The sequence below is a fragment of the Chlamydotis macqueenii genome, chromosome 20 (assembly GCF_036417535.1).
Source record: "Chlamydotis macqueenii isolate bChlMac1 chromosome 20, bChlMac1.mat, whole genome shotgun sequence".
NCBI classification, from domain to species: domain Eukaryota; kingdom Metazoa; phylum Chordata; class Aves; order Otidiformes; family Otididae; genus Chlamydotis; species Chlamydotis macqueenii.
Genome location: NC_141575.1, coordinates 12,208,506 through 12,230,907, shown reverse-complemented (window position 1 = coordinate 12,230,907; position 22,402 = coordinate 12,208,506). Strand labels below are relative to the sequence as shown.

The window sequence follows — 22,402 nt, the reverse complement described above, 5'->3', positions numbered from 1 at the left end:
TATGACGGACTCAGTTCTGCTGTTCCCTGGCCAAGGGGGAAACTGAGGCACAGAGGAACAAAGTGCCCACAGGTCACACTGGGGGTCTGTGGTGACGGCCAGCCCCAAAGCAGGACAGACCACGGCTTGGGGGGGACACGGGGACTCACACCTGTCCTACACAGCCTGCCAGGCTGGGGGGCTCACCAGGCCCCAAGGACCAGTCCAGCGGGGCCACGCAGAGGTGGGAACACAGGGCCAGAGGCTGACGCAGACAGGCAGCGCATGCAAGCCACCCGCAGCTCCCGTCCTCGAAGGCTGCCCGTCCTGCCATGGCTGCAGCAGAGTTGGGTGCCTCCTTGCCGCTGTCCTGCCGGTCCTGCTGCCAGGGTCACCCAGAGCCCCGCTCTGTCCCCAGCTCTCTCGCACATTATCACCGGGGCCTCCCTCCGACCAGTGCGTCCCCGTGGGCGGCAGAGCCAGCCCCAGTGCCACGTGGCAGGAAAACAGAAAAACCCCGAAGCTTCTGGGGCCGGCCAGTTTCACCAGCCATCTGGCCAGCCCAAGCCCAGCTCTCGTCCTGCTCACTCGTGAGATTCGACACCCACCCGGCTCAGGACATCAGCCCCCTGTACCCCTTGCCACAGCTCGGAGCAGTAAGGGACGACCCAAAAGCAGGGTCCCCCGCGCGTGCCCGGGGGATGCTGGCCCTGGCGGGGCCAGGCACGCCTGCAGAGGCCAGGCCCCAAACCTGCCGGGCCTGCAGGCCCTGGCCCCCTGTCAGGCTGGGAGCGGGGACTCAAAGAGCCAGGGCGATGCAGCAAGGGGAGGGGGAGGCTGGTGGAGACCACGCAGGGTGCAGGAGGACAGCCTGGCCGTGCTGGTACAGGGGCAGCTTCAAAGCCAGAAAGACTTTTCTGGGTGTTTACAAAATGCTGTATCACCCTGCCGGGAGGGCCAGAGCCTCACCAAGGAAGCAGGTGCAGGCAGGACGAAAATCCCAAGCAAGGGGTTTTCCCAAGACTCCCCCAGCCCCAGTCTGACAGCGGGACTGGGGCACTGGTGTGATGGTGTCAGGGGAACCCAGCACAGCCCACTCCAAGAGAGCGAAAGGAGCCGATTCCTCAGAGAAGCTTAGAAAACAACCGGGGAAAACAATTTGAAGGACATTAAACAAAGAAACGATGTCCACCTCTGCCCCGTGTGATGGCTCATTACTGAGAGACGGCGCATCCTTGCCCAGACGGACATGCCCTGCGCTGACACTGCAACTTGCTTGCTCATCGTGATGGACCGGGCAGCCAGGCCGGTGCCGGTCACGCTGCGGGACCCTCACAGCGGGATGTGACGGGCTGGCAGACGCCAAGCAGCCAGCAGGCCCCAAAACCTGCCCAGCCTGGGGAGATGGGGGCCAAACTGCTCTCCCACGGGGTGCCTGGGCTAATCCTGCCCCAGAGGTGCTCGGGGCTGTCGGGGACAGTGGGCGTGTGATATGGTTGCCGCCTGGCGCGGAGGTTCCCCGTCAGTTTTGTTGGCAAAGGGCTGGGTGGCCCCGCTGGCACAGCAGCGAGCAGAGAGGGAGGAGAGCAGCCTCTTGCAGGCTGGGCAGCTCAGCGCAGGGACCATGACGGGAAGCGACGGCGCGGCACACGCAGCCGCCAGCCTGTCCTCAGGGCCACCCGCGAGACGGAGCCCAGCGTCAGGGCGATTGCCCCCCCGGGGTGATGGCTCAGCGAGAAACGGGGCCAGGGTGCAACTTGAGTCGAGCGTGAGCAGCTCTGGAGAGGCAGGTGAGGAGACAGTTTCTGGGTCTTGCTTGCCTTCCTGAACGCAGCAGGAACGTGCGCACCACCCCAGCGTGCAGGCTACAGGAGTGGGTGGGTTTCTGTACCAAGCGGTGACGCAGGATCTGTGCTGCGGTGCCCGTGGCCTGCAATGCTGTGGAAGGGGCGGCCAGGCTGGGAGGGCAGGGGGTGGCTGCCAGCCCCCGGGCTCAGCACGTCGCTGGGCCTCTCCCCATGGGCACTGCAGCCACCAAAGTGGTGTTTACCAGGGTGAGGGCTCCAGCACCGGGGCAGTGGTGTGGGGCACCTCAAAACGTGATGGAGGGGCTGTGGCACCCACCTGTGGCCACCCTATGGGAACCAGGGGTGATGGGCACCCAGCGTCTTGCCTGCGGGAAAGGGGGGAGGTGGGGAGCAGCGCAGGCAGGCCTGGGGGACACGGCAGGGCAGGACAGTGTCCGGCGTGGGCACGGGGAAGACCTCTCCCCCCACCACTCCACCGAAGGCAGTACCACCGCAAGCTGCTGTGAAATCCCCTGTTTCCAAGGCAACGTGGGGATCCCACAGCTGGGAGCCAGGCAGAGCTGGGATGGGGTGGGGTGGGATGCTCGCTGCTGCCCTGCCTGCCCACTCTCTTGCCCCTCGCTGCTGCCCACTGGCCTCCTGTTTTGGGGCGATGCTCTCATTTTCCCCGAGCGAGGAGCAGCCAAGTTGGCTGGCATCAGTGTGACGCTCAGACCAGGAGCAGGGGGGCTCTCCCCTCCTTTCAGCTTCTCCCCTCCTCTTTCCCTCGCATCACCTCCCTTCCCCCATCTAGGGAACAAGGGAGAAGCCAGGCCCTGCTGCTGCTTCAGGGGCTGCAGCCCGCCCCACAGCCCCAGTGCCTCTGGTGACAGAAGAGGGTGAGGGTGAAGTCTGTAAAGCAGCTGCTGGCTCTGGGGTCCCTGCCTGCAGAGGGTCACCAGCCCTGCCTGCCTCCTTGGGAACGACGGGTCGGTCCCCACAGACTGGCAGGCACGGAGTCTTCAGGGATCTGCCGAGTCTTCGGCATCTGCCGAGCCACCGCAGCGCCAGCGGTAAGATGACGCCCGTTTGGGGTGCCCTCTCCCCGCATGGTGCCTGTGAGGAGGGGTCTCAGCGCTGCCCTGCCAGCGGGATGCAGCAGCAGCAGCGTGCGCTGGGAGCTGTGCCCCTGCAGCCCAGGCAGAGCGTGCAGCACTGGTGCCAGGCAGGGCTGCCAGGCATCGCTCCAGCCTGCCCGAGCCACGCCACACGCCCGCACCAGTTGCTCACCGTCCCCTGAAGCCGTCAGCTCCCGCAGTGACGCACAAACCAACCCCCTCGCTGCTGGGCTGGTGACCCTGGCAGCAAGGCCATCGTGGGAGCCCACCACCTCGTCCCCTTCTGCAGAGCCGTTTCCTGCCCATGGCACAGGAAGGAGTGTTTCTCCTACCAGCTCCAGGGAAAAAAGCCTGCTTTTTCCCAGCCGGCTGGCTCCTTCCCGCAGCCAGGCTGCAGATGCCAGCACGGTCTCCGTCTGCAGCTGCTACCCAGGCCAAAGCTCAGGCGCAGGCAGAGCTCTCCCGTGCCGACACATGCTGTCCCGGAGCAGGGACAGGCATGCTGAAGAGGGGTGATCGGCATCTCTCCAGTGTCCCCTGCCACCAGGAGACACAGCACCTCCCCCCCTCCTCCCCTCATCTCACCTCTGCAGTGACAGAAAGCCACACCACTGCTTCCCCTCCTTGCTCCCACCATAAGGCAGGGCCTGCCAACGATCCGGAGGTAACTGGGAGTTTTACGGGGTCACAGGGTGGTTTGCCGCCCCACGGCAGTGTCGCGCGCACAGCTCTGAGCAGAACACATGTGCACAGAGGTAACACCGCCTGCTTTACCCCGTAACGGTGCCCTGGTTTCCCGCAGGCTGCTCTGTGCCTGAACCTGCAGCTTTCGCTGACTACACCACATCCCGTGGAGCCTGCGGGACCCACCGGGCTCAGCCACGACGGCTCTCCGAAGGCTTGCAATGTGCTTGAAAGACAAAGGCTCGATGCTCCCCATGAGCTGCCCTAGGGCTGGGGACACGTGTGACACGCCCAAGATGCTGAAGGCTTGTTTTGGAGGCAAACCCACAAGTTACAAAGGCTCAACCACTTGCCCCGGTCTCTTCAAACAGCAGACTGAGCCAACGCTGGATTAATTATATTATGCCACGATTGAGACTGTTGCTAGGTTACCGCACCCGGTCCCCAGGCCCATCCTACTGTGGGATTTCCCCAGAATCACTAGTTTGCGAGCTCAGGGGCACCCCAGGAGGACAGGCAAGGACTGTAGTCTCTCCAAGAAGCAAGACCCTGGACTGCAGGGAAGCTGCACCACCAGACATCCCACCCCCAGCCCAGCCTGCCCGCTCGCTGCCCTCCCTGAAGCTGAACCCCTCACAGGGCAGGAGGGTTGCACTCCTTGCATTTGCCCCTTGTCGTAAATCGTGTGGGATGATGACCCAAGTCCACTGGTGAGTCAGCTGCTAGCTGCAAGGGCCCAGCAAGATGCAGCTGTGAAAAAGGCCAGCCTCATCACAGGGTACAGCAGGAGACGTATTGTACGGGAACCATTAAATACCAGCCCTGGCGTGACCTCAACTGGACTGGCACAGCCACAGAAGGATGAACTCCAAGGGAAGCCAGTGTCAAGGACAGCTGCCAGGGCAGCCGAGGGACAGCCTGTCCAGCAGCACAAACGCAGAGCAGGGACACGAGCCCTGGCTGCACAGGGCTAGGATGGGGGAGCAGCATTTAAACACCACTGCTGGCAAAGGAACAAATAAGCAGAAATTGGCCAGGAATAAATCTGCCCGGTAATTACCAGACAGCTCCCGAGCCTCAAGGCACAAGACTGAGGGACAGCGTCCCACAGGGATGCCGGAAAATGAGCTGGTTTGGGACTGGTGGGAGCTGCAGGGACTGGCCTGTCTGTCCTTGTGCTATTTTTCTACCTGGTGTTTTGACAAGGGGCTGGAGGAAGCCACGGGCTGGGGATCAGGAGACGCAGTCCTTTTGGCACAGGTTATGCCATGCAGGGCTGGGGTACAGGGCTCAGCAGCAGCACTAAGCAACTTGGTTCTTTTGCAAGGATGAGTTTTGTGACAGCCACAAACACAGATTAACATAAGCAAGAGCTTGAGCAAGCTGGGATTGCCACCTGTGCTAAGGAGACTTGGGCCATCAGGAGAAAGCTGCTGTGAACATGCTGCCTTTGCACAGGAGGAATCCTTGGGGAGAGGACGTTCGAGCACGGAGGAGTCAGCTCCAGGCCATGTGGGTGCAGGTCAGCTGGAATATCTCGCTAAAATCAGCTCCCAGCTGGGGAGCCACAGGGATGCTGGCACAGAAGGCATGCTGTGAGCCTGCCGAGATCAAAACGCCGGTCTGCTCTCGGAGTATGACCTCACCCACATCTTGTCACAGCAGCTGCATCAAGTCACACACCAGGAGCTGCCAAGAGCGACAGGAGCTGCTAACCATCACGCTGGCCCGTCCCACTCCAGGGCTGGGTACAGCACGGAGCACTCCCCAGAATAAACACTGGGTGTACAGCTCCCATTCATGCCTTGGGTCAGCAGCACAGCCCCAGCTGTCCCCGCTGTGATACCACATGTGCTGTCCACAAAGCAGACGCAGACTCCTGCAGATGAGGGGTAAAGGCCTGGCCCCCTCTCCTCCTGGAGGGCTGCTAGAGCAGCCTGAGGCTCCAGCAAACGGAGGCTGCTCATCAGGCAGCTCGTGTACTGCGCCCCGCAGAGGCTCGGGCAGCAGCTGAGGGATCCCTGCTGGGAAGACACAGTGGGTAGGAATAGGGAACCCTGACGATACCTCTCACGACTTATCGTGAACGCTCTGGCTTCAAGCTGGCACAGGGGAAGCCAAGATACAATCATCTCGTGGCTGAGGGCCCTGGGAACACCAACCAGCCCGCAGTGCAGGGGCAGGGGAGCAGGCAGCATGGCTTTCAGGCGTGTGCCTCCAGCAGCGGCCCCAAGAACAGGGCTCCCCTTGCTGTGCTTGGGAGCCAGGCCCAGCTGGCAAGCTACAAATGCAGTGAGAAATTTGCACTTCTCTGTCCTGCTGCTCTAAACCAACTGAGACCTTGCATAGCGTGCAGCTCTGGCCAGGGCTAACTGCAAGAAACTGCAGCTCCTCAGCCTCAAGCTCTTAATTTTTTTTTTTTTTTGGATGACTGATAAACCCATAAGCAAATACACTGTACCTCCAGAGATGCTCACAGGAACTATTTATATTGACGTGATCCTGCAGAAGCTCCCCCATAATGACAGGCACGTACAGAGACTTTTTATATTTAGCTTATTGGAAAGACTGGGCACAGGAGAGCCCCGCTCAGACAAGTTCTATCTCCTTCTCCCCTCACTCACGCTTGCCAGTACTGGGTTACACCTCATATGCTGTAGCCCTAACCAGTCCAGCACTCCCTGAAAAATGGAAGCGTTGGTCTAAAAAGTACCTTTTTCCTGCTATTCCCTTCCATGCTCCCGCTTCACCCACTGGGTGGGATTTCTCTTACTCTGCTGCCAAAGCCAAAACATGCCACACACCCTCCTGGGGCTCTAGCAAGAGAGCTCCTGCATCTGCTTTTCTCTTTAAAAGGAGTATTTTGGAACACAATGACTCATCTTTGCTTGTTTTTGTCTCAGCTCCTTGTGCTGACAAGGAACATGAGCCACAGGGAATGTAAAGGCTCCTGCGGTGGTCAAATCTGGCTCAGGTGAAAGACAAAACGATGCCAACATCAATGTTTCCAGGGGACTCAGCGCCTGTACAACCTCCTGCTAACCAAGAGCTGCATTCGCAAGGAAACAGAGCTGAACAAAAATGCTGTCTCCCTTACACTGTGTGAAACAGCAGCTTTGGGGAAGCAGCACGAAGAAGGGGCAAGCGGGACGCCCTTTTGTGAAACAGTCCTGGAGGGCCACGCAGCTCCCGAGCTCCGGCAGACATACACTTGTGGTGGAGAAGATGATGTGCAGAGGCAGTTGTACAACAGAGCTTTATAGTCAGAATGGATTGTACCAGGTTTTTGTCAATGCAAAATGGAACATGACCCAAAATCTTCACAGAACAGAAGTGCTTTCAGGAACGCAGCCAGCTGAAGCTCCAACACCTGCCTGCCTTTTCGCAAGAGAGGCCGCAAACCGGTGCGTCCCAATGCACTTTTTCCTCCCCAGGCGTGCAAAGTTTGAACTGTCCCATGCAATTTCCCTACAGTGTCACATGAAATGCAGCAATGCTCAGAAAAGTAGGCAAATGCTAACGGCAGATAGACCTGAACAATGTACTGCTCATGCAGCAAAAAACCTGTTTGTTTTATAGGGAAACAGTTACAAGTGCATTTTGGGGGGTGGGGGAAAGAAAAAGAAAAATGGAGCAGGTTCATGAGCCTGCTGTTCAAGACAACTCTGAAGTGGATAACAGATCAAAAGAACACCTTGCTTTATAGGGATGTAGAAGGAAACCCCAGTTTGGATTTCACAGCTGACATTTTACAACAAAAAGGAGATGGAGAACAAAACCAAGCCTCATATCAACCTGCGAGCAACAGGGTAATGTAAAGCACAGATCCTTGAGGGAGCTTCACCGTCTGAGCTGCAAAAGGGACACCAGAACCAAAACAGAAGGGTGTACGGAGAACTAACAAGCTCCATCCAACACAGGGGCTGCTCACATAGGCAAGTGCAAAGGGCTGGTCTGTAGTGCCCATCCAACGGCAACCCATGCTGCTGAGCAGGCACCAACCCACGGGTCTTAATTTCAAAGCAAAAATTGAAAGGCTTCCCAAACTCACGGGATAGGAGGAGGCTCCCCACTTGGGGCAGGGAAAGGCAGCACGTTGGCTGCTGGGAGGTGCAGCCCAGTAAACACAGCTGCAGTATTGGCAGAAGCTGGATCAGGAAGGACGCTGTCTGAGCTACAGTGGTTGTCCCTCTCAGCGTAGAGAGGGAGCCCGTGTTTTACAGCGTGACTGTCAAATGCCCGAGAAGCAAATGCCTTGCCATGCTAACACTTCCCTGTAGACAGTTCTGAAGCTCTGGATATCTTCATTTCCACGAGAGTCATGTCCCTGAGAGGTACCGAAGGGAGGGGATTCTAGTCTATGCAAACTCTAGGGTTGGAAATGCAGAAAAGCACTGATTTTTCTCTCTTTAAGTCTAGCTTTGAACTTTGCATTGTTTTCCCAAACTGCATAGCAGCTTACGTGTAGTGTCTGAGACACTGGGGCCACGGAAATCAAGGGGGCTTCATGAATTCCACCAGCAGCACCAGTGAGTGCTAGTTAGGCCGCTGTGCAGAAAGGTCCCGCTCAAAAGACTCCAAAATCACACGCACTCTCTCACTCTAGCCCTGTGGCTGCTGTTCTAGAGAGCTGTACCATAGCATGATCTGCGTGATTTGAAGCTCATCAACTGCTGGGTGGAGCAATGGCCAATACCACCTTTCTCATTAAAAAAAATAAAAAGGATAAAAAGTTAAAGACTTGAGACAGGTGAGCACAATGCGTTCATGCGGCATGTTTTGTTGCACTTCCTCTTAACAAGACAGGAATTTCAGGTGTGCAGGAGTGGAATACTGCAGGGACGGAGCAGGAGGCAGGCTCCCTTTTTGTCTCCCACACCCTGCCAGCTACCCAGCAGGGCATCTCTGGAAGGAGAAAAAATGACAGCCTGGAAGTGGGCCTGGGAACCGTGCCCTGAACCTTCCTCTTACTCAAGTACATCTCAGCTGAATTTTCTTTGTGTATCGAATGCACCTGAACGGCACAGACAGATGTAAAGCTTTTGTTTTGCCAGCTCTGTTTTGAGAGAATATATGGCAAGTGGCCAAAGGCCAAAGCTTTATACTTCTGCACCTGTCCTGGTGTGACTTGTAAGAAAAGATGGAGACAGCCACGATATAAGAGTCCGCCGCGCGTACATGCAGCCAGCCTAGAGCTCCTCATAGTCCCCACCTCCTCGCGGCTTGCTCACGCTGGCTCCTCCTCCAAGAAAAGCCTCCAGTTCATCTATTTCATTGTTTTTCTCCTTGCTCTTCTTCTTCTTTTTCTTTTTCTCTTCTTTGCTCTCCTCCTTCTCTTTGCTTTTCTTGTGTTTGCTCTTCTTTTTCACAGACTTTTCCTCTTCCTGCAAAATGAGAAGATTTCTATTATAAATCCTCTGAGCATGCCAGCAACCCAGCATATATCACCCTGAAACCTGGCTCAGACGGGAACCTTCCTTAGGGTGCAGAATCTACTACCAAGGCTGGCTTGGAGTTCATTTCAGAAGACCCTTCTGTGTGTTTGGACAGAAGAGAGGAAAGACCATCTGGTTTATATGTAGCAGTAGCCTGTCAGGCCGTTTGTGCCCAACAATACCACAGTATTGGACAGGCAGAAATGTCAAAGACAAAGCCTCCTGCAGACTTCCCTTGCTGCCTCCAAGATTAGGTCTGTCGGGGACACCCCTCTGCTTGGAAAAAGTCATGGTGCTATCAATAGACTCAGCCCAGCAGAGATGCACTGCTCTATTTAATCCTCTATTTTACAAACTCACACACTGCCTTTTCAAAATTCAACTGTTCTAAAAGCTTGCTTTTAGGACGCCAAGTGGTGAATGGTCTGCAGAGCCCGAGAGGCACAGATCCGTCTGCAGGATGGGAGAACAGCAGGAAGTTCACTAGGTACGCAGAGTACATGGTAGAAGGCCACCTCTCTCCTTGGCTGGTAGGTTACATGGCAGGTCAGCTCTGAGGAATTAAATAGTACCTCTTTGCTTTTCTTTTTCTTCTTCTTTTTCTCCTTAGAAGCTTGTTTATCTGTTCAAACAAAAAAACCCAACACTGTTTTTAGTCAATTTAAACTGTAAGAGACGCAATTCTGCCCTGCCCTGATTTCTGAGAACAAAGTGCTCCAAGTTGGTAATCCCAACTCCTCGGGACAAATGGTGCCCCTTTAGAAACCAGCATAGGCCCCAGCAGTCACACCCTAATTTAACCAGATATAATGCTTATAATTAAACTAGATGTACTATCTATGTTATTCTGTGTTATGAACGCTGACTTGGATGATCACCATATCACAGCTACTAAGAAACAAATACAGAGACCAGCTCTACAAACTGGTCCAAAGGCCAAACTGAGGATCAGATTATTATTTCCAGAACTGAAGAATTCCTGGGAACAACTGCCCTCTGATCACCAAGTACTTCAAGGCAGACAGAAAACCCACCAGGCACGGTTTTTCTTCCGTGAGCTGAGCTAGAAGTGGCGAGGCCATTCAGGACCCAGTGTCAGCAGCCGGGAGCACCACGGCAGGCCAGCACTCACTGCTGTTCAAACTGCATGTGGAGATCACGTCACCACAAGGCCAAAGCGCCAGCGCTGCAGCCCTGCTCTGCAGGGCTCGAATGAATCCCAGAGTCCATCACTGTCAAATTGTTTGTCGCAGGGTACTGTGGTTGATGACTCGGCTGCTAATTAGACTGATGAACGTCCACTGGCTTTGCACAAAACCTCCCTGAACAGGAGAGCATCTACTTGGCTGTTTCACAGAAGGGTTTATAACTGTACCACGTTTCACATGTGGTATTTGATTGCCAGTCTTACCTACACATTCTTTTCCTTGGTTGATATGTAAATACAAGTCAGCCATGGAGCAGTCTGACTGCTGGTAAAGCTGACTCCCAAGATGTGCTTTTATATTTATCCCAGAAAGAGGAGATACCAGGAACCACATTGAATTATTAAAGATGCTAAACTGAAGTTACATTATTGACCTGGGCCTCTGCAGATGCACTTTGAGCTATTTCAAGCTGTGCTGTTCAGCAACTCAAAGTGACAAGCCGATGAAGCCGTCGCAGCCTGTGACACCTTGCTTACACTTTTGGAATAGCTATTCAGAGATTCAGAGAGATCTCCCTCTGGTGCTACCGACGGTTTTTTCTCCCCTTAAGTCTTTAACTTCTCATCTTGCGTGGTGACATCAGGGGCAGATCTATAGGAAGTTGCTTTGCAGTAACGCCAAGACAGCAGAAACGATTTGCGCGAGTAAGATTTGTTCCATCAGGGGATGTGGGGGAAAAAAAAAAAAAAAAAAAAGCCTCAGGAAAGCTTAGGTTGTGATCAGAACCCCACTCCACCTTTCCAAAAGACAGAAGAGCAAATTGGCAGGGTACATCAGAGCATTTTGCTCAAATTGATCCAAATTCTCGAGGAGGTGGACACTGCAATGCTGAACACCACTTCTCAGCCATGCAAGGCTAAGCAGGAAGCCTTATACAGAGCAGCTTGTGAAATATGTGCTCTTGCTTCCAGTTGGGATGGAAAATACATGGCTGATGCCACGGATGAGCCCAGTTCCCCCCCTTCCCATGGGGAAAAACTTTTAAAAAGTTACTTAGGCTGTGTTAAATCACATTCAAGACTCACACAGGGCACTGCATGAAGTTACAGGGTATTTTATTTAGTGCAAATTGGTTTGCTTACACCCTGGTACCATTTTGGAAAAAACAGATGCCTGCCAAACAAAATCAGCAAGAGTGGAAACAAGGTGTGACCTTTACCTTCCTCACTGCTCTCCTTGGGACCAGCTTCTTCCAAACCCAAACCGAAGAGATCTGAGTCATTTTTCAGTTTAAAGGAGTGGACTGTGGATTTCACAGGCTGGGGTGGCTTTGCCAACGAGGTATCGTCATCAGATATTTCAGAGAGATCTTCCCGGACTGGGAATTCATCCTAGAGATGAGAAAAGGCAGACAACACAGACAAATCTTTCAACCAAAATCTCTAAGCATTTTGTATACAAAGCTGTCAGATGTCAGCAAGTGGGGAGGAGGGAAGGCAACGGTAGCTGAACTGAGCTATTATCGCGTGGAAATCAATGCCCTTGGTCTTATGAGTGCTATCTATTTCTTGCCTCAGTAAAATGTCTTAGTAGCATCGGTACGGGAAAGTGTGCTCTGGTAACTTAATATTCATGCTACCAAAATAAAATTTCCGATGTAAAGGGATTAAACAAGACCTTCAACAGTGTTAGCTCAACAGCATCAGCATCTAACTGCCCTAGAGAGGCACCTCTATTTTGGGGAGAATAAAATCTGATAAGGCTGAAAACTCACCTCCAGACCTGACAGACAAAACCTTTTTCCTGTGTAGCTCTGTAGGGTCTTGTGCACCAGAAGCAACATGCAGCAGGGCCAAGGAGGCGGCCAGTGTTTGCAGAATAACTCCCTTCATCGGCAAAAAAGGGAATGTGCTCCCAGGGCAAACTTGCCCCTTCAATGTGGGCTAAAAACCAAGATGCTGCAGAGACTGGAAATCACTCTGCAAAAATCCTCTGTCTCTGCATTACGGGAAGGGAAATGAAGTTTAATGATCTTCTGACACCTACCAACTGATCCTCTTCAGAATGCGTTAACCATGCTCCATACTGACCAGACACGGCCTCATTCTGCTGCTGGCCTAGGCAATGTTCCCCGCCTCCCTGCTAATGGTGGTGGCTTTACTGCCTTGCCTGCTGGTAAACCCTGAACCTGAAAAGCATTCACAGGTTGTGGGGCATCTCCCTGACACTGTCACAACAGCAAGCTCCCTCACAAATCCCTTTCTAATAATCACATGCTAGGAGAAGTAAACTTGCTGCAAATACGTTTGCTTTCATACTGAAGTGCCAGGAAAAGCAGGTACTGGAATTGCTAAATAAATGGAAAATTCCTTAATAAACAGCATGACACATAGGCAAGGTCAAAGAAACGGGGACAACTGTCCTTTCTACAGGATTCTGGAATGATGCAAACACATAAATCACTCCTGAATACCAGCTAACCCAGACACCGGATGTTACCCCTGAACAGCAACTGCCCATCCCAAGTCACAGTTAGCAGTTTCTTGAGATTCCTCTGCTGGCTGTGAGTGCAGATCGCTGAAATCAGGGATCTCCAGAGCCACAGCAGCAAGGTCCTTGCAGCCCAGAGAAGACCTGCGTTTTCTCCAGCTTTAATACACGACAGGTGCAGAGGGGACTCCCGCCACACCCTGTGTTTGAGCAGACAGCTGCAGGCAGGACCAGGCAGCTGCCCATGCACTCAGTGTCACAGCGACATTACAGCTAACCTGGCTGTACTTCTCAGGCAGATTTGCCTACTTCACTACGGAGCTTTGCCAAGCAAATTTTGTTATGGCCTTTTGATTGCTGGATTGACTGTATGGAGCTCATTTGTTCTCTCCCTCTGGCATGCACACACTTCTACATATTAAACTTGGGGTAAAAAAACCACTAGATTTGGATTTTGTACCTTCCACACCGCTGGACTGACTGTGCTCTGAACTTACTGAGAAGAATCAGCACATTAAAACCCATAAGCACAAACCTTGCTGCTGTGTGCTTCAACAATCAGAGCATTAGTGGGTTCGTGCTTACATCAGTCTCTTCAGGTTGCTTAGCACCTGACTCCCTGTGACTGCGACTGAGAGATGGGAGAGCAATGAAAGTTCTGCTCAGTGAGACGCCTCAACACTTTAAGCTCAGCTTCACAGTAGCGCACAGCGACTCAAGTAGGCTATTTACCATTTTCTTCTTCTGGCTGTCAGAATCCTCACTTTCAAAGTCTGGGTCATCCATAACAAATGAGAGCATCTGAGCAGCTATTGGTCCCTCTTGATCACTGTCAGACTCCTCAGGCTTTTCCTCTTTGACCACTTTCTGCTTGAAAGCATGCCCTTTGCTCTGGGAAGTGGTCTTTGGGGCCTGGGCTGCTGCTGGGGTTGCAGCAGCAGCAGCTGGCAAGCTAGTGTTCCGCTTGCTGCTGCTGTTTCTTTCGGATCCAGAACGTGGAGGTAAACTGTCAGGAGGCTTCGAGTCAGTTGCTTTGGTCAAAATTGCTTCACTCTGTGGTTTCAGAGAATTTCTGGAAGACCTGAGAAGAAACAAAAATTGTCAGAGCCTGTCCACCTTCACGCTCCCACTGTGTGAAACAAAGTAAAACCACCAACTGATAGCTGAGCCTGCCTCAGGGGCTGCGATGTGTATCCCAACACGAAAGGCAGCTCATCCTAGGGGGGTGTGTGGTCAAACACACCCAGAGGCTGAAGATGACCCTCGTGTCCCTGTGGATGCTGATGCACAGGTGCCTGCGCCAGCGGGCCACACCTGACCATCACCCACGGGATGTGGAATGTGGAGAACACGATCCAGAACATTGTTCTCCAGTACAGGGTGTGGTGAATGACTTCCACTCCCTTCACCACAAGACTCAACTCCTCTGTCCTCACACCGCTATGAACAGAAGTTCAGGCGCTCAGGTACAGTCTCTTGTTCAAACTTGAGAAAAAGGCTGGTCTGTTCCCAAGCAGAAACATGCCAGTGACCACAGGAGCACAGTTCTCAAAGTCATGCTGCCTAGGAGCAGCACAGAAAACACTGTATGAAGCAGTCACATCTGAAGTGAACACAGTCCCAGCTTACAGTTGAAGGAACAGGCCGATAGAGACACTGAGATTTCCCAGAGGCCGTACAGAACTCAGTGGCATGACCGAAAAGAGGCCCAAGTTTGCCAGCACAACCCACACTTCAGGCTGTGCTTAGTACCTTTTTTTTTCCTGCTCTGTGCCGATATCCTCATCACGTATGAGTACGACGTTAGAGTTCTTCACTTCTTCCTCTTCCTCCTCCTCGCTGGAGAGGGGGACGTTCCTGCTGGGCACTCGTTCTGCTGCCAGCATGGGTCTGCTGGGGATTTTGTCATCCAGATCCAGGTCGTCTTGGAAACCTGCCACCATGGGGTTCCCTCCGGATGCCTCTCCATCGCTGCAAAACAGACAATGATCAGACACACCCCCCAGGATATGCTAGGACAGACACGCCTCCCCTCAAAAGCAGACTGCCGCTTGCCTGGCTTTTCTGGCCAACTTCAGGGTCAGCGTCCCCCAGCCTGGGGCAGCTGCACTGCCAGTCTTCCCCCTGCACACTGCCCAGTTCAGGCTGGCCCTGTGCCCTGTGGGGTGCAGGGGTGGCACAAGCCCTGTACAAAAGGGGCGACAGAAGGATGCGTCACAAGTGCTCAAGCTGAAAAGAAGTGGCTGTAAAAAGTGAGTCTCAGTGCAACAGAGCAGCCTGTTGCTTCAGCTCTATCAGAACATCTCTGTCCAACATGCAAGGATCAGTCAATTAACTGTGGGAACTGTCTGCCTTAATCCCCATATCCTGTAAGTAAACCTGATCATATACTGCCTCTACTATGGGAATTCACTTGCAGCTACTAGCTTCCTGGAACTATTTCTATTTTTCTGGTGCTCCCTGAAGCAGGCAGCTACCCAGACACCATAACCATGCTTTAACGTTCCCCAAATTAAATTAACCTAAGGACACACTTTTAGAGGGAGAAGTCTCTCAGACTCCCTGGATGTAACACAATTATATGTTCAGAAGCATCTTCATAGAGAGCTTCGCAGCTGAAATTACCAGCTGAGGATTCTTGTCTGAACGTCCTCACTTTCTGAAGGATTTGCTTGTGTCAGGAATATAGGTATTTTCCCCAGCCTCAGCTGATGAGCCTTTGCATCACTTTTCCTCATTACATTTCTTTATCCACAACAGATACACAGCTCCTTCCTGACAACCTACCATACACAACAGTCACCATACTTCTAATGTCTCGATATGGATTGTACAAACACAGCCTTCATTTTCACATAGAGACAAAAAATTAAAGATTATAGCTTGGAATAGATTAGATTTTAGAGGCACAAAAGGAATCACAAAACCCTAAAATTCTGGAAGAAGGTGGTGTTCTCAGTCACCAGCACATAGCCAGCACTGGAAGAGACAGTGGAGGGTGGTGTGCTGATGGGATGGGAAATACCAAGGCCCTAACACAGTCTGCCTGATTGCACTACTCAATCTTGCTCTTCTTATGGCTAGTTACTGGTTTACAAACGAGTTTTAAAGAATTAACACATCTGCCAACAGATAATGGAGTTATTTCTGACGTATGGGTCACCACACTCATCACAACTGCTGCAGCACACAGAGTGATTACAGTCAGTGTTTGGGTTAGAGTGCTACGGTCAGGACTAACATCCACTCCCTCCTGCTGCTTTTGGTGTGGATCCCTCCGCTTTTGGGACTCTCAGCGCAGCTCCCAGCTAAGCAGAGGCAGGCTGCTGAAGAGCCCCTTCATCATCAACACTGCTGCTCTCATACCAAGCCAGAAAGGAGGCACACAGCCCGTTGCACACAAAGGAGAAAACTGGTGCCTAAAACAGCCTCCAAGGCTGGAGGAATTACAAGTGAGTGATTGCTGAGGTCTTCAAAGCACTGGCAGGATTTCCTCTTGAAATGCGCTGAAAAGAAAACGGATTTGCATCCTGAAAATGGCAGGATATTATTCTGAACTAGTGACACTGCATTTCTGTAACGCATCACTGCTCTATCAAGCACGACCACTCTTCAGAGATTGCTGCCACTGTCCTTCTACTGCACACCATACAAGACTGGCAGCCTTTAAAGTACTCCCAGTCCAAACAGAACATCCATGTGTGTACACACACCCACACAAAGTGGGTCATCTCCCTTTGCAATGAACACACAGCCTCCACCTATAACTTCCACACAAATCGTTCAGCGACAGCTTAAGAGCAAAGCAACTGAGTGAATACACGTCAGGAAAATCACTGCTGCAGTATAAACAAGGTCTGACAATGCAAAATTAGTATCAGCTTGTGGTCCTAAGGTTCCAGCTGGAAGAAATTCAGAGCATGCAAAACCAAGCACACTGCACCACTCTCTCCTTGATGCGCTGCCAAGCCTGCGCTAGTGCTGAGCCAACGCGTTTGCAGGCACAGGTACCCACCAAAAACAGGTATGCTTGCTGGGGTCCGAGTCTGAACTACTGGTCAAAGAGCACGTTGGGGCTTCCTCCTCGAGCCCTCCGTCATGTACACAGAATGGCTGCTGGTGATGAAACAAATCCTGCTGCAACCTGAGCACGCGGTCTCAAACCCGGATCAGTTGTGTTCCACCAGCTCTGCCAGCAAAGCCAGCCCTGCAGGCAGCCACCAGAATCCTGTTCCCACATCAGTTTTTGGGGCTAGAGGAAGAGGAAAACCCAAACCCTAACAAAGCAGGTAAGCTGAGGGAATCACGCACCGCAGGGTGAGCCTGCATGGTTATATTCTAGGAGACGGGGGTCTTCTACTGTGAACCAAACAGCGTCCTGTGCCTCTCTCACTTGGTCTAGCACAGCTGGGTACCACTACATCAATAGCAGATGCCATAAAAGCAAAGAACCAGTTTAAAGCCCTTCAGATGTAAGGACAAGGAAATCTAATCAATGTTTAAGATAAAGGTCTCGTGAGGCTGGGAAGACAGATCAGGAACACCGTTAGGTACAGCATAAACTTGCTTTCAGACACCTAGAGCCCACCCACGGACCTAGGCCAGCCTGACCCTGCAGGAGGGAAGACGGGAGCCTACTGGGAGCCAGATTAGCTCTTCTGGTGCAGTCACATACACACTGGCTCAGGGCAGCAGGCTAAAGAGCAGCAAATTAAGTTCTGAAACAGCAAACTGGGAGACTGAACTGCCTTCCTAATTAACCACTAAGGAAACTGATTTGGGAAGTTCTCTTTATTGCAAGCTAGAGAATCATAACGCACCATTAAAAAAAACCCAGGACTCCATCAGTCTCTGTAGATCTGTGCTGGGATTTAGCTATAGCAATACCAAGAGATGTCAGAAAGTGTTGAAAGTCGCAGCAGCTGTCTGATCTTTAGGTAAGAGCAGCCTTGTTCCACAGGCATGAGGTCATTCCTCACTGCTAGCATGTTTCAGAAAAATAAAGTGTTTTTTCTCTAACACTACTGCTCCATGTCAACTCTTGCTCCATAGTTTAGAGACATTACAGAGCAGGGAATGGGAGAAGTTCACAGGACATCACTAAAAAAAAAAACCCAAAAAACCAACCAAACAAACAAAAAAAAAAATCAAGAATTTCCTATGTCACTAAAACGCACAAGAAATACCACACTTCGCAAACCCTTTCTGAAGCTCAGAAAATAAAAGCAAACAAGTTCTTCCAAATGGAAGCAAACACACCCCTGAGTTCAGGAAGTAGTTCAGTTATGCAGCATAACAGCTGGCTACCAACAACGAGAACAAGACCACCTCCTCTCGCCCAAGGAGTTGTCCTCTGTGTGAGAGAGCAGCGGGAGCGCTGCCTGGGGATGGATGAGGAGCCAACTGAGAGCTTACGGGTCACGATCCAAAAGAGGAGAGGTAAAGGTGACACAATACTGGGTGCCTCCTATAGGGTGTCTGACTAGAAAGAATAAGTGGATCAGGCCCTCTGCTAAAAGACAGGAGCAGCCTCATGTTTGCAGGCCCTGGTCCTCATGAACTTCAACCAACCTGACACCTGCTGGAGGGACAAGACAGCAATCCAGGAGGTTCCTGGAGTGCATCGATGATAACTTCCTCCTCCAAGTCACAGAGGAGCCAACAAGGAGACAAAACACCTGTGGCTTGTTGGGAACGTGAAGGTCAAAGGCAGCCCCGGATCCTGAGGCCAGGGAGGGTAGACTTCGGCCTCTTAAAGGATTTGCCTGGAACAGTCCTGTGAGGTAAGGCCCTGCAGGGAAGATGGGCCCAGGAAAGCTGCTTAATATTCAAGGATCACCTCCTCCAAGCTCAGCAGTGGTCCATCCCAATGAATAAGAAGTCAGGCAAAAATGCTAGGAGGCCTGCACGGATGAACAAGTTGCTCCTGGCCAAATTCAAACACAAAAAGGAAGCATACTAGGGTGGATGCAAGGACAGGTAAGCTGGGAGGAATACAGAGACATCACCTGAGCACCCAGGGATGAAATCAGGAAAGCTACAGCCCAAAGGGAATTGAATCTGGAGAGGGATGTCAAGGACAAGAGGGGCTTCCATAAGTACACAGGTGACAAAAAGAAGACTAGGGAAAATGTGGGCACACTGCTCAATGAGAAGGGGCACCTGGTTACACAGGCCATGGAAAAGGCTGAAGTACTGAATGCCTTCTTTGCTTCCGTCTTTCCTAGCAAGACCAGCCTTCAGGAATCCTAAGTCCCAGAGACCAGTGGGCTAATGTGGAGCAAGGAAGATGCGTCCTTGGTGGAAGAGGATCAGGTCAGGGATCTGGGACAAAGCAAGACTGGACATATAGGAGTTCATGGGCCCTGATGGGATGCACTCATGAGTGCTGAGGGAGCTGGCAGACGTCACTGCAAGGTCACCCTTGATAATATTTGATCAATTATGGTGACTGGGAGAAGTGCCTGAAGACTTTCCTGGGGAGGAAAGCAAATGCCACACCTATCTTCAAGAAAGGCAAGAAGAAAAACTCAGAGAACTACAGCCCGGTCAGAGCCTCACCTGGATACCTGAGAAGGTGATGGAGCAGTTAATCCTGCAAACTATTTCCAGGCACATGAATGACAACAAAATCATCAGTAGTCTGCATAGATTTACCAAGGGCAAGTCATGCGTGATCAGCTTGATAAAAGCCTATGAGGGGAAAGCAGTGGATACCTGGACTTCAGTAAGGTCTTTGTAACTGTCTCCCATAAGATCCTCATAGGGAAGCCCTTGATGTACAGGCTGGATGAAGTGACAGGGAGGTGGGGCCCAGAGGGTGGTGAAGAGTGGTTATGAAGTCTAGTCGGAGGCCAGTAACTGGCAGTGTACCCCAGGGATCAATACGGGGCCCAGTCCTTTCTACTATCTTCATTAATGATCTGCATGGTGGGGCAGGGTGCACCCTCACCAAGTTTGCAGATGACATCAAACTGCGAGGAGGGACTGAAGCACCAGAGGGTCATGCTGCCACCCAGAGGGATCTTGTCAGACTGGAGAAATGGAACGACAGGAACCTCCTGGAGTTCAACAAGGGGAAGTGCAAAGTCCTGCACCTGGGAAGGAACAATTCCATGCATCAGTACAGGCCGGGGGCCACCCAGCTGGAAAGCAGCTTGGCAGAAGAGGGGCTGGAGGTCCTGGTGGATGCCAAGTTGAATGTGAGTCAGCAACGTGCCCTCCTGCAAAGAAGGCTAATGGTATCCTGGGCTGTATTAGGCAAAGTATTGCCAGCAGGTCCAGGGAGGTGACCCCTCCTCTCTGCCCAGCACTGATGAGGCCACACCTGGAGTGCTGTGTCCAGTTCTGGGTGCTCTTCAGCACAAGAGAGACGAGTATGCTGGAAAGAGTCCAATGAAGGGCACTGAAGATGATTAAGTGACTGGAGGCATCTCTCACATGAGGAAAGGCTCTCTCACATGAGAGCTGGGACTGCTTAGCCTAGAGAAGAAAAGGTCTGGGCGGACCTTATCAATGTATTTAGATACCTGAACGAGGGTGCAAAGAAGATGGAGCCAGGCTCTTTTCAGTGCTGCCCAATGACAGGACAAGAGGCAACGGACACAAACTGAAGCACAGGAGGTTCCCTAGGAATATCAGGAAATACTTTTTCCACTGTGAGGTTGACCGAGCACTGGCACAGGTTACCAGAGAGGTTGTGGAGCTTCCATCTATGGAGATATTCGAAAGCCATCTGGACATGGTCTTAAGCAACCAGCTCTGGGTTGAGCAGGGTGCTTGGACCAGGTGACCTCCAGAGGTGCCTTCCAACCTCAGCCATTTTGTGATTCTGTGAATGTAACTACCTCTGCTTCACACATGAAATGCACTGTGTGCTAAGGCACTCTCACATAAGCTAACTGCAAGACTCTTATTATGGACAGCCAGGCAATTTCTCTTCTTTGGGTAAGAGAAATAACTTCAAAAATTCCCAAAACACCGCCCATTCTTCTGCCACATCTTCAATGGCTCTTCGGTGTCAGAGCTTACATTTAGTTACAGCACACCCAGAAGAAATGCTGGCAAGCTGCATAAGCTTAATACTCAGATATCTGCTTAAAAATGTTCAGGAGACCTGAATGCATCTCTAGTACGTTCTCAGGCTTTGCTCCGCACTCAGATGCAAGGGGAAAACAGCGTCCAGTATTTTAATTTTTAAAACCAATAGCATCTCCACTAGGTTTGAGTGGTTTCATAAGAGAACTTTCGTGTTCTTTAGGTCAGAGACAAATTTCTGTAGCAGTAGATTCTGTTGCAACTGCAACAACCTACTCACTGCAGAAGCAGCTGACTATTAGGAACAGCGCTTACAGAACTCTTACGTTGCTCTTGGGCATCACGGGGTTCTAACTGGCATGCCGAAGGAAATAAATCATTGTAGGTGATGGTCAGAAGGACACCTGCATCTCTGAAATTGAGCACATCTGGTTTATTGTGGTAGGCCCTCTTTGGCAAGAAACAGAAGGTTAAATTGCCAGACGACTGAGAAAACTGTGTGAACGACACGAGAAGCTAGAGAAAGACACAGATGCCAAGCTGCAGAGAAATAACGAGCATCTGACTCTGCAGGGAGGCACTGCAAAATCTTCTCCTAGGAAAACAGAGCTGTTCTAACTGCAGACGGTTACCACTGTCATCAAAGGATGAAGCTGTAAACAAGTGTCCTCTCTGTGCTCTGTGAAAGCCCAAAGGTGTGTGTCTCTGCTCCCATCAGCTCATATGCACTGGAAGGCTACCAAGACTGGGGCAGAGTGCAGGAGGGCAACACGGCAGCCAAGAACGTGACAACTCTGCAACCAAGGAGCAGGGCTCTTGCACCACTGTTGAAGACGTTTGGCTTTTTGTATAGTTTAACAAATACTCGCTGCCAATGACTGACATTCTGGAGAAAAAAAGCCTTTGTTAAAGATTCAACCTCCTACCCACAGCAAGAGCTGCAGCTAAGGAGCCCCAAGGGCACTCCAGGACCCAGTCCTTCAGCAAACCTCAGGAAGGTGAGGCTCAGCTCTCCTGACATTTCCTTGTTAAACGCAGAAAAATATCCCAGCTCAGCCACAGCCGTGAGCAAGATGCTTTGTAGGCCAGCATGCTTCTAGCAACCATCACTTTTTTTTTTTCTTTCTTTCCTCTTTTTTTTTTTTTTTTTTTTTAAATAAAACAGCCACGTGTTCTACCATCACAAGGGATGATGATTCAGACTGACCTGCATTAGACAGGCAGAGACTCACACACAGCATTGATTTCACGTTGTTCTGGTTGAACTAGAGAACACTGAATCACGACAAAGATGCTGAAAGACACAGAATCCACCACATTCGCAGATGAGCTGTATCAGCATTTAATTACTCTTCTGGTTAATTAATTGTTGATGACAAGAGGCAGCAGGCAAGGACTATTCTAAGCAGAGGGATACAGAGCCTGAGATTATGCTCGGGTCACCTCTTAAGTGACAGTCTGCTTTCAGACAGCCTTGCTGCACATCCTCTTGTCTGAGCAGCTCAGCATACACAATCCCTTTTCCTTTTTTTTTTGGTTAGAAAACATAAAAGCCAGGAAAGGAGAAGAAATAAAAGGAAAAAAAAAAAGAAAATCCAACCTATAGCATAAACACAGCACTCTACCATTTGGAGGATGCTGTGAAGGAACATCAAGAATGAACAGAGGAAAAAAAAAGAAAGGTAACCCCTAAGACTTTTCTGGAATCTGCAAGCAAGCATGTA

At 51.5% G+C, this 22,402-nt stretch overlaps 1 protein-coding gene across 1 annotated transcript in view; it reads right to left on the bottom strand.

Moving 5' to 3' along the window:
• Positions 1-6,805: 6,805 nt before the first annotated feature.
• The window catches only part of RABL6 (RAB, member RAS oncogene family like 6), a 61,745-nt gene continuing 46,148 nt past the window's right edge, over positions 6,806-22,402 (bottom strand). Inside the window, exons 11-15 of the mRNA XM_086763810.1 lie at positions 14,394-14,612; positions 13,374-13,722; positions 11,371-11,542; positions 9,576-9,625; positions 6,806-8,952 (exon numbers count right to left, since the gene is read on the bottom strand). Of these exons, the coding sequence (XP_086619936.1) occupies positions 8,758-8,952; positions 9,576-9,625; positions 11,371-11,542; positions 13,374-13,722; positions 14,394-14,612 (985 nt within the window). The 3' untranslated portion in view covers positions 6,806-8,757. The remainder of the gene's footprint in view (positions 8,953-9,575; positions 9,626-11,370; positions 11,543-13,373; positions 13,723-14,393; positions 14,613-22,402) is intronic.